The 18,456-nt window shown below is 40.5% G+C and overlaps 1 protein-coding gene across 6 annotated transcripts in view; it reads left to right on the top strand.

The window, feature by feature from the left end:
• SMARCE1 (SWI/SNF related BAF chromatin remodeling complex subunit E1) overlaps positions 1-18,456 on the top strand; it is a 62,364-nt gene that overhangs the window by 41,896 nt on the left and 2,012 nt on the right. For all 6 annotated transcript variants that reach the window (XM_070726379.1, XM_070726377.1, XM_070726378.1 and 3 more), the window contains 4 exons: positions 580-751; positions 14,013-14,185; positions 15,594-15,695; positions 17,626-17,836. In XM_070726379.1, coding sequence (XP_070582480.1) covers positions 580-751; positions 14,013-14,185; positions 15,594-15,695; positions 17,626-17,836 — 658 coding nt within the window. The remainder of the gene's footprint in view (positions 1-579; positions 752-14,012; positions 14,186-15,593; positions 15,696-17,625; positions 17,837-18,456) is intronic.

Below are 18,456 nucleotides of genomic sequence, written 5' to 3'. Positions count from 1 at the left end.
ACCTATAGTAAAATAAAATTTAAAAAGACTGGTTCTGGAGGAGGTCACTTACAGGCTCATGTACAGGAGCATTATTGAGGAAAGAAAACCTGAATCAACTTTTGCTGTGCAAGGCCAGATCCACTAAATAATTTTAAGGAGAGAGTGATAGAATCACGATACTTTGGATGATTTGAAAAGAGCCCAGCTTGAGTCAAAGTTGCCTACTCTCCCTCTCTGTCCCCAACTGAACATCTAAGCATAAAGGCACCTGGAAATAAAGCACAGCTAATGAGACTCCCATCTTCCAGTTCCTCCCAACGTCATATTCCCCTGTATTTCCCTTTGCTGTTCATTAAATATGGACACGTTTCCGAAATGTTTAAATGCAACCCTACCCTGCTTTTGGCCGTGAGACCCTTGCAGAAGAGAGCAGTTGAGTATCAGTAAACAGCCCTGAGGTATCTGTCCCTTGCTTCGTGTGAAGTTGTCCTTGTGTACTGTGAGGATTTCTTAATAATTTGAAATTCCTGCAGTTAAGGGAGATGGGATTTGTTGTATTTTTTTTTGTTTAAAAAAATTGTGTCTGTCAACCTGTAGATAGAGTACAACGAATCAATGAAGGCCTATCATAATTCACCTGCTTACCTTGCCTATATCAATGCCAAAAGTCGTGCTGAAGCTGCACTGGAAGAGGAAAGCCGGCAAAGGCAATCCCGAATGGAGAAAGGTGAACCTTATATGAGCATCCAGCCTGCTGAGGATCCAGATGGTAAGCAAGAGCAGAAGAAATAGTGTTTCTGGCCACAAAGAACAGCTTCTTTTTACTTGGCAATGGAATTTTTCAGGATTCAGAAATCAATATTTTATTCTCTTCTTAAAACAACGTGCTAGGGAACCCTTTGTGGTTTGGGGGGGGGAATCTATAAATATTACAATTCTTAGTTTGGGATCTGCACATAAATAGGATGAAGCTGCATAAAACAAAAGTAAAGGTATTAAACTTTCATCAAGTATTGTTTAGCAATCTGTTACATATTTATTTTTATCCCATCTTTATTATTGCTTTATATAACTCAAGGAAGCAAAGATTCATAAAACTGAAGTCAGTTTTCATGCTTAAAGCAGGACCAGAACTCAGCGTGCTTTCTAGCCTAGTACCTTAACTATTAGACTAAATAGTTCTTACATGAAAGAACATAGTTCTATCATCAAAGGTTGAAAATTTAAGATGTCTTCTTGCATGAATATTTGTCCCCAGCTGGATTTAATTAATGTACTGCTTAGAAAAATACTTATTCTAAGCATCTTGGTTTTTGCAAATTTTTGCAGACTGGACATTTTTGAAAAATAAACTTTTTCACTGGCAGCTACAAAGGAAGTTGCCTATTGAATAGAGATTTGTAAAATTGTCCCAAGGGATTGTACAAGAGAATAAACTATGTATTCACTTATTTAAAGACCTTGAGTCTTTTTCATAAGAATTTGAGAACAGAATTGAAATGTACCACAAAAATAGCCAGATCAGGTCAAGAAATCAGAATATTCAAAGAAGTAAGGAGAAAGTAATTGAATTATTAAGTATTTTTTAGTTAATTTTTTCAGTCCCCTAGATTCTTTGTCCAAGCCAGTTAAGGTCAGATGAATTGTTTGAAACTTTAATAAATGTTTTATTTTTGTATTTCAGATTGGGGTGAAAGTTGAAACTGATACAGTATAGCTTGCCTAAGCCACCCACTGAGTTCTCACAGTTGACTAGCAAGCCTTCCAAATTACAGCTCTTGCCCTAAATATAAAATGGAAGTTCTTCATTTACATTTTAAGATATATTTGAAATAAGATACCCAGATTTATATTGGATCAGTCATCTATGAATGTCTGAGTAGAATTGCTTTTTAAAGTTTTCTCTGTATAGATCCAGCAGCTCTGCTTCTAGATGTCATCTTTAGTAGTTTTTCTCATTTTCATGCCTTACAAAAAGAAGTTGAGTCCCAGAATTCTTTGCTTTAAAAAGCAGTACCTAGTTGTAAGAGGAGCTGTTCATCTGCAAAGATATGAATCTCTTAACCCCATCTTTCCTTTTCTGTTAGACAAGGTTAGGATCATTGTCTTTCTTTTTTAAATCACATTTTGGAATAAGTTCAACACTGAGGGTAAAAATCAGGGAGACAGATTTATTTACCTTTATGCTGAGTCATATAACCATGGTATATTCCTATCTAAAGCAGCAGTTCTCATCATGGAAGATTCAGAAAAATAAGTAACCATACATAGCTTATGAGAGATATTATAAGCAGTCATTGAGTAGTAACTCAGTGATCATATATCTCCTTATACTTTCCAACCTTTCATTGACTTCATCTTTTGCTATACACTACCAGAAGTTCAAAGGCTGCACATCTCTGCCCCAAGTATTTATTGTGTGACTCCCAGAAGCTGCTGGTTTTCAACAGTTATCATGATTGTTCATGCAATCAGCCAGATGTTTAGATAGGATGTAGCATTTATATCGTCCTATCAAATATTTCCTAAAAATCTGGGTAGACAAATATTTTTTTTTACTAAAGATATCATTGCAGATAAATATACTTCTGTCAAAGTAAAGCTGCCATTTGCTGGTGATGATTTTCTGTTTCCAGATATTTTATATTTTGCAATTCTCCGTACTGAAGGAGCGGGTCCAGCAGTCACATGGGGTTGCTCATGTCCAATCCGGTGGAACTGAGCCTAGTATTAAAAAAGCTTGCCGGATCCGCCCCTTCCCCAGAATTCGCTCAGTTCGCATATCCTGCGGTTGTATTGTGATAGCTCGTTCAACATTCTAACACCTTCCCTTCGATCTTTCCTTCAAAAAGTAGTAAGATTTATTGTCTTTATTTAATTACTTGCACTAATTGCGCCAGCCGTTTAAAAGAAAAAAAGCGGCTCGGCTTTTTTCCTTGGGAGAAGTTGCGGTTTCGTTTTCCCCCGGCGGTTTTGCCGGTTACGATTCCTGCGGCCGCTTGTGGATTCTTCTAATCCTTTGGCCTGGAGGTCCTGGTGCAAGTATTTATCATTGAATTATTGATTATTTATTGTATACAAATATTTAAGGGCTTATAAAATACCTCCTGCGGAGTGAGACGCCTTCTAGTCTCCTGGACTTAGTCGATCGCTTTCCCTTAAGAAATTCTACGGAGCGATTTTTTCGGCGCGAAGGCCTTCGCGCCCTTTTTTAAAATCTAGGCCTCTCGTGTTGGCCTTCTGCCAGCCGCGTAGGCCTCAGTCCACCGCGTGGATCCGGGAGCGGGCCTTGGGGGTCCCAGGCTAAATTCTCCACCGGCTAAGCCTCCAACCAGAGTGCCTTGGTTTACTTAATTACAAAGTTTAGGGAGGCTGGCCCCGCTGGATTTGGGGGCACGAACTCTGGGTTTGCCCAGATTGTCCTCACGTTTCAGCAGCTTCGAGGCCTCGAAGCAGGATCCATTCCTCTTGGGAAGTCCTTGAAATCTTCTCCTTATAATTCAGTTATTGGCTCAGCCTTGTCTTCTGTTAATTGTCAGACTATGGCTACTTTTCCCAAGAGAGGCACAACTAAAGGTCCCAGAGAGGCCAGGCCTACAGGCGATGAGATTACTAGTATCCCCCAGGCCTCTTCCTCCTCTTCTCCAGGGGCCCGCCCCTCGACCAAGGTCACCAGGGCCGAGAAGAGAAGGGACCTAGCCCTACAAAAAATTCATGACAAATCAGCAAAACGTTTGAAAGTGCAGGCCCAAGTAATCAGTAGTCAAGACCCACCAGAGGCCTCTAGTCTGCCTCCTTCTGGGGTCCCTGTGTTATCTCTGGATGAGCCAAACCTAGACAGACCCCAACCTAACCTATGGGGCATAGGTCCAGAGGAACCAGATATTATTGAAGATTCTCCCCAGCCAGGATCCTCCCAGGCCTTTAGGGATTCTTCTGCCATTTCTGCTGATATTTTCCAGTTTACCTCCTGAGTTCCAATCTATTTTTGCTGTGTTGTCCAAAGCCATTGATGCCAAACTCTCCACCATCAATGAGCTTCCTTTACCTCTTCCTCCTTCTCGTTCCTCCCGCCCCTTGGGTTCTTCCCCAGCGGTCAGAGCTCCTATTCAGGATGATTCAGAATCCTCCCAGGATGAATATGAGGATGTAGAGGAGGATGAAGACCCTTTTCAGGGCTTATCAGAGGATGAGGAATCCCAAATAAAGGTCCCTCCTCCAATTACTATTTTTCCTTCTCAACTATTCAAATCTCTCCTCCTCAAAGCTAGAATTTCTACGGGATTAGCGGCCCAGGAGAAACAAGCCTCCACTTCCACTGATCCCCCGGAGGAGAATTTACCTTACTTCACAGAGGAACAGGAGGATAACGAGGTAATTCCTATGCCTAAATTGTTTAAGGATGCCTTACTCAAACAGTGGGATTTTCCAGCCTCTGGCCTTAATCCCTCCACCAAGGACAGAAAGTTGTATAAACTCTCCTCTTCCTATGAAGAGCTTCTATCTTTTCCCAAACCAGATGAACCTGTCAAGATTCTTCACTCGGCAGCGGCTGTGCCAGGCGAGGCGGAGGAAGTCCTCCGCCCAGAGGACAAGCGCATCGAGCAAATGCTCAAAAGAGGATTCGCCGCTGATTCCTGGGCCATTAAAAGTTCTGCAGCGGCCTCCTTCTTCTCCAGAGCCATGCTGCTGTGGCTTCGCCAACTTCAACAGCACATTCCTCCCGATGACTTGAGAGGTCAACAAGACTTCAACAAGGTCTTTGCAGCTGCCCAGTACGTGGCTGATGCCACCTTGCAATCTACTAGATTTTCTGCTAAGTCTATTGCAGCTTCTACAACGGCAAGAAGACTCCTATGGATTCGCCCTTGGCAAGCGGGAGTTCGCCAAAAGTGGCAGTTATCCCAGGGCCCCTTAAAGCGCGACCTTCTCTTCGGTGATCTTCTGGATCCACTCCTCACGGAGACCACGGACAAGAAGAAGGTTTTGGGTCCAACCACGAAAAAGGTTACCAAAACGCAGTCCTTTCGTCGCCCAGGGCGCCAGCAAGATCAAGCGGCTTCCTATCAGAGATCTCCAGGTCAGTATTCCCCCCGCTTTCGTTCCCAAGGTAGGAACTCCAGGGGTAGAGGTTTTCGTTTCCAAAGGGGAGCTTCCTCTAACAGGGCTTCAAAAAAACCTAGATGGTAATCTTACCTCCATTCCCATAGGGGGTCGCCTAGCTCATTTCGCCTCTAATTGGCGTCTCACCTCCAAGGACCCTTGGGTCATTGACACTGTTCAAACAGGCCTTCTTTTAGAATTTATTTCTCCTCCCCCTAAACGTTTTATTTCCTGCCCTTCTCCCAGGTCATCCTCAGATTGTAACCGTATGGAGGAGGCCATTTCTCATCTATTATCCATCAGAGCCATTCAACCGGTTCCTTCCGGTCAGAAGGGCCTAGGTTTTTACTCCATCCTATTTATGGTTCCAAAGTCCTCCGGAGGTTGGAGAGCCATTTTGGATTTAAAGAAACTAAACCTATTCATCAAATATAGGAAGTTTAAGATGCACTCCTTGTCTTCTATTTTGGCCGCCATTCACTCGGGAGATTTCATGGTCTCCTTAGACCTCACTGAGGCCTACCTTCACATTCCTATAGCCAAGTGCCACAGAAAATTTTTACGTTTTTCCTTTCAAGGCAGGCATTTCCAGTATAGGGCGATGCCATTTGGCCTTTCCTCGGCCCCTCGGGTCTTTACAAAGCTCTTGGGGTCCCTGGCGGCCTATATCCGGGCGTCTCCCATCCACATTTTATGTTATCTTGATGATATTTTAATTCATGGGAACTCCCTAGAGAGAGTGAAAACAGACCTTTCGGTCACCATGTCAGTCCTTCAGGACCATGGGTTTTCCATCAACTTTGATAAAAGTCACCTCCAACCTTCCACTTCCATTTCTCACCTGGGATCCATTATTGATTCAAAATCCTCCCAGGTTTTTCTCTCTCCCGAGAGAAAACTCAGTATAGTGGAGTTAATTTCTAACATTTTATCTAATCCTTCTGTATCCATAGTTACTCTATCTTCCCTTTTGGGGAAGATGGTGTCATGCATAGGCATCATTCCCTGGGCTCGCCTTCATGCTAGGGAACTCCAGTGGCTACTGTTGCCTTTTCAGAGATCGGGGCACAGCAACTCAAATCGACGCATTGTCATCCCACTGAGTGTTCGCAGATCCTTCAAGTGGTGGAAGTCTCCGGCCATGGACAGAGGATCCCCGTTCAGGTGCCCGGATCAATTTGTCATCACCACAGATGCCAGTCTATCGGGATGGGGCGCCCACGCCCAGGGGATGATAGCCCAGGGCACGTGGTCCCCGGAGGAAGCTTCCAGGCCAATCAATTGGCTAGAGTTAAGAGCCGTTTCCCTGGCTCTGAAGCATTTCTCTCCTCGCATTCCCAACCGGCACGTTCTCATTCTCACCGACAACATTGCCACAAAAAGCCATATCTGCAGACAGGGGGGCACGAGATCCAAGGCTCTCATGAGGGAGGCCCTCAAGTTGGGCCTTTGGGCGGAAAAACATCTCCAGTCGCTCCTAGCCGATCACATCTCGGGGAGTCTCAACGTCCAGGCGGATTGGCTATCCCGAGCAACGATAGACCCAGGAGAGTGGAACCTCCATCAAGACCTGTTCCATCAAATCACCCTCAGATTCGGCCTACCAGTCCTGGATCTCTTCGCGACCAATGCGAACGCCCAACTCCCTCGCTTCTATTCCAGATTTCCATCCCCGGGAGCGGAAGCAATCAATGCCCTCCGGAGTCCATGGCCTCCAGGCCTACTCTACGCATTTCCTCCAATTCCAATCCTCCCGGACGTGATTCACAAGGTCCTCACCGAGAGGGCCCGAGTAATCTTAATCGCCCCTCATTGGCCCCGCCGGCCCTGGTTCGCGGATCTCCAACAGCTGTCCGTCCAGGACCCTTGGCGACTCCCCGTTTCGGGGGATATGCTGCGGCAGGGGGCCTCTTTCCATCCAGACCCGGAGTGGTTCCACCTCACCGCCTGGCTGTTATCAGGAGAGATTTAGAACTGCGTGGGCATGACCCCGATTCAGTGGAGGTCATTTTAAAGGCCAGGAGGGGCTCGACCAATCGAATCTACGACCACACGTGGTCCAAGTTTCACCAGTGGTGTCTACAGGAAGGTCTCTCCCCTCTGTGCATCCCCATACACAGAATTATTTCCTTCCTTATGCAAGGCTTCCATAAAGGACTTTCCACCAGCACCCTCCGGCGTCATCTGGCAGCCTTTTCATCTGTCCTAGGGGGTCCCCGCAGACAGCCTCTCCGATCCCTCCCTGAAGTTCAGGAATTCCTCAAGGGCATAGCCAACCTCAGACCTTCCAAGGTCCACAGGTATCCATCCTGGGATTTGCCACGGGTTCTCCATTCCCTCACGCAGGCACCATACGAACCCCTAAAATCGGCGTCCCTCAGGTACCTATCCTTTAAGGTAGCTTTCCTGGTGGCTATTACCTCTGCCCGACGCATTTCGGAGCTGGCTGCCCTCTCAATCAGGCAGGACCTTTGTCAATTCCATCAGGACAAGGTAGTCTTGCGACTGGACCCCACCTTCTTACCCAAGGTCAGTTCCATGTTCCACAGATCTCAGGATATTGTCCTACCTTCCTTCTGCCTCCAACGAGACCATCCCTTGGCAATTAGATGGCACACCCTGGATCTCACCAGAGCGCTGAGAATATATATCCAACGCACAGGACCCTTTCGGAGGTCAGAAGCACTTTTTGTAGCCTATCATCCCAGAGTCATGGGGGCCAAAGTGTCTTCAACAGTAATAGGCCGTTGGATCAGAGGGACTATATCTAAGGCCTATGAGTCGGCCTCCCTCTCAGTTCCAAGGAACATCACTGCGCATTCCACCAGGAGCGCAGCCACCTCGGCCGCTTGGGCGACTCAAGCCCCGTTGGAGGAGGTCTGCAAAGCAGCCACTTGGGCCTCGCCAAATTCCTTCATCAGGCACTACAAAATTGATTCTTACGCTTCAGCGGACGCTGCCTTCGGCAGAAGGGTACTCCAATCCGTTATCTCACACGATAGCAAGCTAATCCCACCCTAGGGACCATCTATTGGGTATGTCCCATGTGACTGCTGGACCCGCTCCTTCAGTACGGAGAATAGGCGTTGATTGCTTACCTGAACGCCTCTTCTCGTACGGTGAGCGGGTACAGCAGTCACTTCCCGCCCTTGTATGTGTCTTCTTTACCTTTCTATATCTTTCTTCCTCTAACAATGAGAGTTGAACACTACAGAGCTTCACAACTGAGCCTAGTCTATGGATTCGCGAATTCTGGGGAAGGGGCGGATCCGGCAAGCTTTTTTAATACTAGGCTCAGTTCCACCGGATTGGACATGAGCAACCCCATGTGACTGCTGTACCCGCTCACCGTACGAGAAGAGGCGTTCAGGTAAGCAATCAACGCCTATTTTCTCCAGTTTTTTATCTTCTGCTGTACTGCAACATCCACTATATAGATTTTTTTTCTTTACTATCAACTTTTTTTTAAAGTTTCAGATGTTATGTAGCAGATGTTTGTCTATTTGATTATGTTGAATTCTAAAGCCCCATTATTTTCATTCTTTTATTCTTTTATCTATTTTGTGGTTCTTGCTTTCAGGCAAATGGTATTTTTGCAAATATTCCAATACAGTAATACAGCCTCATGATACGAACCTAATTGGTGCAAGGAGGAGGTTCGTAAGACGAAAAGTTCGTAAGATGAAACATTGTTTCCCATAGGAAACAATGTAAAGTCAATTAATCCGTGCAACCAAAAAAACCCCCACAAAAAAAAAGGCTTTCGGCGACTGCTGGGAAGCCGCGCGGCTGTTTTAAAAGGTCGCAGCCGGCCTGGGGGGCTTCCCAGCACCCCCCCGAACCCGGGTTCGGGGGGGTGCTGGCAAGCCCCCCAGGCCGGCTGCGACCTTTTAAAACAGCCGCGCTGCTTCCCAGCTGTCTCCTGAAGCCGAACGCCAAAGCCGAACTTCCGCGTTCGGCTTCGGGAGACAGCTGGGAAGCGGCGCGGCTGTTTTAAAAGGTGACAGCCGGACTGGGGGGCTTCCCAGCAACCTCCCGAACCGAACCCGGGGTTCAGAAAATTTTTGCCTCTTCTTACGAACTTTGTTCGAGTTACGAACCGGCGTTCGGGAGGCTTCTGGGAAGCCCCGCCGCCCGGCTGTCACCTTTTAAAACAGCCGCGCCGCTTCCCAGCAGTCTCCGAACGCCGGTTCGTAACTCGAAAAAAGTTCGTAAGAAGAGGCAAAATTTTTCTGAACCCCGGGTTCGTATCACGAGTTGTTCGTAAGACGAGGGGTTCGTATCTTGAGGTACCACTGTACATCATTTTGTCATTTTTTTTCTAGTTAGTCTATGTGATTTTCTTATACCAGCTAACTAGGTCCAGTATTTCTTTTGCTTCTTTGCAGATGTAATATTTGTTTTCTGTTTCTTCCTTCTTAATTCTGGCTTTGTATACATGTTATCTTAAGGTGCAGTTGTGCATATCCAGAATTAGCTCCTCTTCTCAGTTTTCCTTCTCTTAATCATTACCAGCTCTTGTTATCTTCTTTGCCTGCTTTTTTAATGTACTGGACATATTACACTTTGCTTAACCATGTGCCTTTTCTATTGTCACTTGGATTCTCTTGCAGGTTTGCTCGATCTTTCTAGTACTGTAGTAAGTCTCTATAGTATAATAGCTTCAGTGCATCGTCATTGTCATTCAGATATTCTTTAATGCCCCCCTTTTTTTCAACTGTCTAATGTACTTATAACATTCCATACCTATCTAATTCCCTTGGTAAGCAGAGTCTGTCAACGTTGCTGTATGACGAAGGACATGATTCAACATTGCTGAATGATGAAAGAAAAATTCTAGTCTTCCTATCCAAGATTTTTAGTTTAGGTCACTATTCCAGCTGTGTATCTAAATGACTGGAATTGTCTTGTGCCTTGATGGGATTTTTTCCACTGAATTTGACTTAAAGATCTTTACTTTTTGTATTCAACACTAACCTTCTTTACTTTGTTATGCTTGATGTTGTCAGCCTGAAGGATGCCCAGATATTTGTAGGGATCATTTTCATCCAAACTTTAGTTAGTATTTCAGTAAGTCATCTTGATCCCTTCAGTTTTTTGTAGTTTTCCCTGTTGATGGTAAGAGTGGCACTTTTGGTCAAACCCAATTTTTTAATTGTATACTTGGACTTGTTGAGCAGCAATTCCATTTCAGATGGGTTTTTTTTCCATACAACATCAGATTGTCCGTATAAAGTAGCCAGATTAGCCTAGCCTATGTTTTTGAAATTTTATAGCCATGGCATGACTTGTTTTGTATTGTTAACAGAGGAATCAGTATAATGACAAACAGTTATGATTCACTTGAAAGATTCATATATTAATTTTAACGTCTCTCAATCTTTAACTATTGATCAGCAACTGTGTCTTTCACTGAGCCATTGAGCTTTATGATTATATCTACGAATAGGCCAATTTGCTTTCAGCACTGAATTAGTAGAGCTGCTTGGTGTCTTCTCTTAAGGTTCTTCCCCAATTGTCTTTCTTTTATTAGACTTTTACTATCAGCAGAATTTTTACTATATTCTAATCCTACCAAGAGTTCATTATCGCCTGCATGAAAAATCCTTTTTATTGAAGATTTTTAAATGAGTCATTTTCTTCAGTTACTACATAGAATCCAGATATCTTGCCTTAGAAACAATTTGTTTAGAGAAAGATTCTCCCCCCACCCCAGTTTTGTGATAAATGTCATGGGTATCTTAATTCTAAAACTTATAATCTTGCTGCCAGGATTCAGAACTCCAGTTTCTGGGTGAGAGAATCCTTGAATTGTATGCTCATTTAGAATTATTACGATGGGCTGTGAGGGCATATAAATATGATTTGCCCTCCCAGATATCATTTCAAAAGTTAAATTTAAGTAAAATATAATGTGGATTAGCAGATATAGTATCCCCAGATATAAATATCTCTAGCGTAGTTAGCTTTTCAGTTCTTTTTTTAAAACATGGGGTTCATTGGCTGGAGGGATAAACTAAAAATTCAAGATTGCTGCTCTGAGACACTTTTTCAAAAATAGTTTTGGAAAAGACCAAGCCCATATGTACTGTTTTTCATTCTGTCTTTTGAAAAACACTTTGGAGAGATTCTTTGACTGTTAGCGCTTTGATGTTCATGGTTTTGACAGGAGGAAAATGGGTGGCTATGAATTTGCAATTAAGTTCATTAAGTAGCTATTTTCATAGGGAACGATGTCACATAAAGTGTGAGAGCTTGTTATGCAGGATTCCTGTAGCCTTCCCCATTCATCTTTAAAATGGTGACTCACAGTTTAAAATATCAAATCAAAATATTAATTATATAAAAAAACTTGTGTATATAGTAAATATTTAACAAAGTACATTTTTTATATATAAAATATAGTTCATTTCTCCCAATACTCATTTTGCCATTTCTAATATTGGGGTAAATCACTTTAATTTTAAACTAACTTGTAACTGATATTAACAAGTTATTATAAATAATCAGCTGCTGCAAGCGGGTTAGTTAGTTTTGTTGTAACATCCTAATTAGTTGGTGGGGTAACACCTTGAGTAGTTGATGCAGTTGATGTATGCAGATTAGTTGATGTTTGCAGATTAGGGGTGACATCCTGAGTAGTTGTTGCCTGTAGACTAGTCATCAGTTTTGTAATGTATGTCTGTGGTATAATATCCCGGGTTTTGGTTTGACTCTGAGTTTGTGGTCTGGCTATGTGTTTATGGCGTGTGTCAGTTTGCTCTGTGTGTGTGTCAGAGGGGTGTGCAGCAGTTGGAGGTGCCGCCATGGTTTGACTTCTGGGTGGTGGTTGTACTCGTCAGATGTTACATCTGACTAATCTACATACAATCAATTGCATCAACTACTCAAAGTGTTACCTCAGGATGTTACAATACAGCCAACCAACCTGCTTGCAGCAGCTGAGCCAGCACTCCACACACACCACACTAGTGTCTATATAGGGATGGCAGCTCAGACCATGCTTTGTCCATCCTAGCCTGAAGCCGAAAGCACCAGCGTGAAGGTGATGAGTGGGACTTCATTGAAACATTGCCAAGATTCTATCAATCTTGCACAGGAAAGGACCTGAGTATGGCAAGACCTACATACCTAGGCCAACAGGCAGTTTGGCCTGTTATAGAAGTTCTTAATCCAATTTATGTGTGTGTGTGTGTATGTGTATTATGTGTGTGTGTGTGTATCAGCAAAAAAACATGTGACACACACACACACACACACACACACACATACATAGAGAGAAAGAGAGAGATTGGATTAAACATTTAAAAAAATTCTATGCCCGCTGGCCTAGGAATAGACTTCAAAGAGCAGAGAACAATTTGCTTCCAAATTAAACTTATACGGGATTTAATTGATTTCATCTAATTAAAAATCACTTACCTTTCCCATATGGAAAAAAGCAGATATTTAGAATGAGAAATATTGTATATTGAAACTTAATATAGTTCAAGAGAAAAACTAAAGTCCAGTTACCATAATCTTCACTATGGTTCATGCTGGTCAAATTCAAAAGCTCTATTGTCTATGCTTGGCCATCTAAGAGATAAATTGGATTGTTTGCCTCCATGTCCCAACTAGGTTATCTCTGATGATTTTGCTGGATAGATTAAATGTAACATTAGAAATTTGCAAGTTGCACCTTTTTTCACCCATTATGCCACAAAACATGTGTTTATATAGTAATAATTACAATTTTTCATTTAATGATGACAATTTTTCATTTAAAATAATTCTAATCCCTTTCTGAGTGAACAATTATGTGATTGAAATTTAGGGGTTTAATAACCAGCAAATATTGAGAACTGTTACAGAATCCTACAGTCATGTGATCAACTTTTGCACATTTCATAGCCAGCTTCTGACAAACAGTCAATGGATAAGCCAGCAGTAAAATAATTAGTTGTAATAATTAGTTGGATGCCTCACTTAATAACTTGTAGTAACTCATTAATTGACCAAATAATGCCATAAGTCATTCACAGTAACATTATACTTTGTGTACCAATTTCTTCCACTAAATAATGACTATCTATAATTGAATTTACACTTTAATTTATCTGCATATATTCATCAATCCCACTGGATCAGATTCCGTTCTATTATATCTCTTATTTAATTTGTTTACATAGACAGTTAACATATTTCCTTTGTTTGTTTCATTTGCTAATTCATGTTCTTTATCATGTATTTCTCTTACATATCAAATTACAATCTTCCATATGTTATTGTCATCACCAAATAGACACGTATATTGATCTGCACTACTCACCATATCTTTGGTCAATCAAGATTTTGACGAAATATTGTTTATTTTTGATAAAATATAGGCCAGGTTATTACCCTCGGACATTTTTATGCTGATTAAAGCATTGCTTGATAATAGTATGGACTATTAGACAGTTTTAATTAATATAGCATATTTTAATATGACACAAGTACAACCGAACCCTACTTTTACTCCAAATATATTCATACTATTCTATACAATTTCTGATTAGAAATTATTTTACAAGCCATGTATTAATGTCTGCAAGTCTTTGATACATGCAATATAATAACACACACTCAGCATGCATCCTTAATCTATTAAAGCTATTATTCAGTGAACTTCTCTAGTACATGAAACCAACTATTTTATCTTTGCAGAACCCAATCATTCTTTGGTAAGGAAATTAAATTTTACTATCATTATTTAGTAGCCTGTGTGAATGTATAATTTACTTGTATTTTTATTTTGCAAATGTCAAATTCTGAGACATCAGACATTCAGAAAAGAAGCTGAAATATTTTTATCAAGGGGATTAAATTGATAGAAAGGAATAAAGGAACAGAATAAAGTTTATGTCAGGATTATATGGTCATCACTGAGCATAATTTTGTTTCAGATTATGATGATGGATTTTCTATGAAACATACTGCTACTGCCCGTTTCCAGAGAAACCATCGCTTAATTAGTGAGATCCTGAGTGAAAGCGTAGTCCCTGATGTTCGATCTGTGGTTACTACAGCAAGAATGCAAGTCCTCAAACGCCAAGTCCAGTCATTAATGGTTCATCAGGTAAAATATAAGCACCAAATGGGTGGGATGAGGTGAGGTAGGATTTAGGAAGAGTTTATTTAAGGGAATGGATCCAGAATCATAAATGTAGTTCACCTATTGTGTGATAATAACTGCAAGACCATTGGATAGATTTTAAGCTAAGTTCAGATCTTTTTATAATGTCTTCCTCCAATCTTTGAGGCTTTTAGTTCCGTAAGCCTTTAGCTCACAACTTTGCTATTCCAGGTTGACTTTACTGCAAATGTTGCAGTTACATAAACCATATTTGAAACTGATTTGTTTTAGCAAGAATCAAAGGAATGTTTAGTCTAAGTCACATATGAGACAAAATATTTTTTTCAGCAGCATCTTTGCTGCTTCCCCTTAATCAGACTGTGTGACTGCATAAAGCGCAACTGACGTATAAATTGACAATTGGTAAACCGCAAGGATGCTTATGGAGAGATAATTCAGAGTAATATGAATTCAGCAGCAGTAACTTTCCAAATGAAATAAATTATTATATCCAACAGACATATGTATGCAATAGCACTTCCTCCCCTATTTTATAAAAGTTAATCTGTCAGTTTGTTGGTACAGGTTCTGTCAGTGATCAGAACATGCAAAGTGAAGAAGAAGCAGACCATTTTTCTTCTTATAAAATAACTAGGGGTTTCAGGGGGAGGGGAAGTTCACTAATTGTTTTGCATTTTCTTTATTCCCAGCATGAAGGATTGTATATCTTGTCCACTATTAACATTTTCATATTGTCCCATTCTTTTCAAATGGGCATTTTTGGGGGTAAAACCATGAATATTTCTGCTCATAAAGTTCACCTCTCTGACTTGCTTTTGGGAGAGGGATAAAGAATGAGGTCTCACCTAAGTATCTTAGAACAGGGATCCTCAGGCCATGGGCTGGTATGGGTCTATGGCTTATTAGGAATTGGGCTCACAAGCAGCAGGAGAGTGAGCAGAGATTCATCTGCACATGTGCAGGATCTAGGTTGCAAGCAAAACATTCCCCCCTCTCCCCCAGCCCAATCCATGGAAAATAGACTGTCTTCCAAAACTAGCTCCTGCTTCCCAAAAAAGTTTGGCCCACTGCTTTAGATGATTTTTTGGGGGAGATAAGGTATAACAAAAAGGTGTGGATTATTCAAATATTTCTGTATATTTTGTATCCTGTCACAAAAATGTACCTATTGAATTACATGAAACAAGAAGCTGCTGCTTTTAAATAAACCGCCAAACACTTATAGCCTTTGAGTCAAGTTTCTACTTTACAATTTGCAAAGTATTCAAGATTTGTTGTGTTGCAAAAAATAAATTCAATTCCACTTTTTCAGCAGTCAAATATATCATTATATTTCAAATAACATATATTTGCTTTTTCATATAATACTTTCATTTTCCCTTCTACACAGCGTAAACTTGAAGCTGAACTCCTTCAAATAGAAGAACGTCATCAAGAAAAAAAGAGGAAGTTTTTGGAAAGCACGGAATCCTTTAACACTGAGCTTAAACGGGTAGGGTTCTCTAGAGCATCTCTGCTTTCACTAAACACTAAACCATTGTTGGTTTATATATTGCCAACCCAACCGTTATGGACAGAGTGCTAACACTATTGAATAATTCTTGGAGCGGGGGGGTGGGGGTGGGAATAAAATATCACTTCTGCACCATTGCTAATTTTAAAATAAAAGAAGTACAGGCCAAAAAGTCCACAGCTTTTCTAACCAAAGCATTAAGCTGGAAATAGTTGGCTTTTCAGATTTTTGAACTAGAATATCGTGACTAAGAAAGAAATTTAAAACAGTTGACAGATACCCATGCACTCCGTTTTCACCACATTATGTATTTGGATATAACTATTTCACCTGCCATTTGATGAGCAAGTTCAAATGATTGAATAGGGTCAAGTAGAAAAATATCAAGAAAACGATTTCAAATTAACTTTCTGGTCTCATTCGATAATTTACATTTTCCTTCTCTTTATCTTCAGTAGGGAAATATTGCATTTCGTGCATTCACATCCTTTATTTGAGACCTGAATACAGTTTATGTATTAAATGCTGCAAGACCAATGATAGCATTTATTATATTTGGTGAACTTCCTTATGGATACTTTTATAATTCTGAATTTTAACCTATTTTTGGAACTCAGTGATACACTTCGATTTAGACATGTCTGAGAGGACATTGTAAGCAAACTGTTGAATTTTCTTAGATCAGAAATAACTTAGAAATAATTTATCTGTAGATACTATAACATTGTATAAACTATCAAAACCAGTTCTGAATTGTTAGCAAATTGAATAGTTCAATTTATTGCATTCAGTAAAGCCATATAAATGCAATACTAAAAGTATTGTAAAATGAATAGTGTTGACTAAGATTTACAGATTACTTTAGATTTATAATTTAATCACTGAAGAATTTTTCAACAGGTTTGGACCTGTCTGATTAGAAATTTCACTATTAAGTTTCTTCATTGTCTGGCATGTGGTTTAGCCTCCTTTGTTCCTTCTCCAAATTCTATGTTCTTTTGGTACTTGGCTTTTCCAATTTGCCATGATATATTTGGCACAGTTATATTGTTTATAATAAAAATGATGCATTTGTTGTTTTGGAATTAGAGTATATGGGACAGTAAATGTTAGAGAGTCAAGCTAGAGATGTATGGTTGTGTTTTCAACCTCTTAACACTTGTGCAATTTTAGTATAGAGTACTACAATGATTTCCCCAAAATAAGACATCCCCTGATAATAATCAGGCTTTTGAGTGTATGGCAATAAGGCCAAGCACTTATTTCAAGATTCAAAAAAATATAAGACAGGGTCTTATTTTTTGGGAAACACAATATATCATCATTTTCTAATGAACTTTTTTTTTCTTAAGTTAATACGAGTTAAAATATAGTTTATGCAAGGAGTATTAAATTGGCAAAGTTGACATACTGCCTATGCTGTAGATTGTGAAGTTTTGGTAGAATAAGATTTGAATGGTGGTACAGGTAGTCCCCGACTTAAAACCATTCATTTAGTGACTGTTCAAAATTATAATGGAACTGAAAAAGTGACTTATTACTGTTTTTCACTCAACTGTTATGTCATGTAATCAAAATTTGGACACATGGCAACTGTGTTTATGACAATTGCAGTGTCCTAGTATCCTGACAACAGGGTCCTGGCATCACCTTTTACAACCTTCTGACAAGCAAAGTCAATATGGAAGCCAGATTCATTTAATTTAAAGCAATGATTCACTTAACAATTGTGGCAAGAAAAGTACTGTAAAATGGAGTAAAATTTCTTTAATAACTGTTTTGCTTAGTAACAGACATTTTGGGCTCCATTGTGGTCATAAGTTGAGAACTGCCTATAGTTGAATAGGAAAATGTTCTGATAGGAATTCTGAATTGAAATGTATCTTATTTCTTCCCCTTCTCTTGTTAGCTCTGCAGCCTGAAGGTAGAAGTGGACATGGAGAAAATTGCAGCAGAAATTGCACAGGCTGAAGAACAAGCCCGTAAACGTCAGGAAGAAAGGGAGAAAGAGGCTGCAGAGCAAGCTGAACGCAGTCAGGCCAACATGGTCACTGAGGAGGAGCAGACAACCAACAAGGCAGAGGAGAAAAAAGAAGAGGGAACTCCTCCCATGGAAACAGGTGATTGGAGTATGCAGTGATCATCAATCATATATTAGAGATGAAAAGAAAATAGTGCCTTTGAAAAGATCTTTGGGGAAAATTAATTTAAAGGAAGACAAGTTTATAAAGTAGACACTTTTTTCAGCCATGTGCATTGCATGTGGAGATTTGTTTTCAGAAATAGTTCTCTTGCTTTCATAGATATCAAATAATCAACCTTATCTTTTTCAGAGATGATATTTTTTAAAACCTTTATATTTTCAATAAAAGTAGAAAATTGTGAAGGGCTCCCTGACATCATAGCCTTCTCCCAATGCCTAAGAAGCTATAAGTTCATTTCAGAAAAGTGGAATTTGCCTTAATTCAGATGGACAATTTGGGACAAGGGAGAAGACCACTCTTCATGAATGGGTGTATCTTGTATCTGTTTAACATCTGATTTATATCTCTGATCTCCCCAGTAAGAGCTGTTTCCAATTTACTAAATTATTGAATTTGGCTGTATTTTAATATACCTGTATTCATTTAGCAGCGTTGCAATAACACTGAAAAAGTCTTCACACTTACACTACATCATTACATCCCCAAAATCACATAATTAAAATACAGATGCTTGGTAACCAGCATGTACGTACAAT

Source organism: Erythrolamprus reginae, chromosome Z, assembly GCF_031021105.1.
Source record: "Erythrolamprus reginae isolate rEryReg1 chromosome Z, rEryReg1.hap1, whole genome shotgun sequence".
Classification (NCBI taxonomy): domain Eukaryota; kingdom Metazoa; phylum Chordata; class Lepidosauria; order Squamata; family Dipsadidae; genus Erythrolamprus; species Erythrolamprus reginae.
Note: the sequence above shows the minus strand (reverse complement) of the source record. Positions and strands in the feature narration are given on the sequence as shown.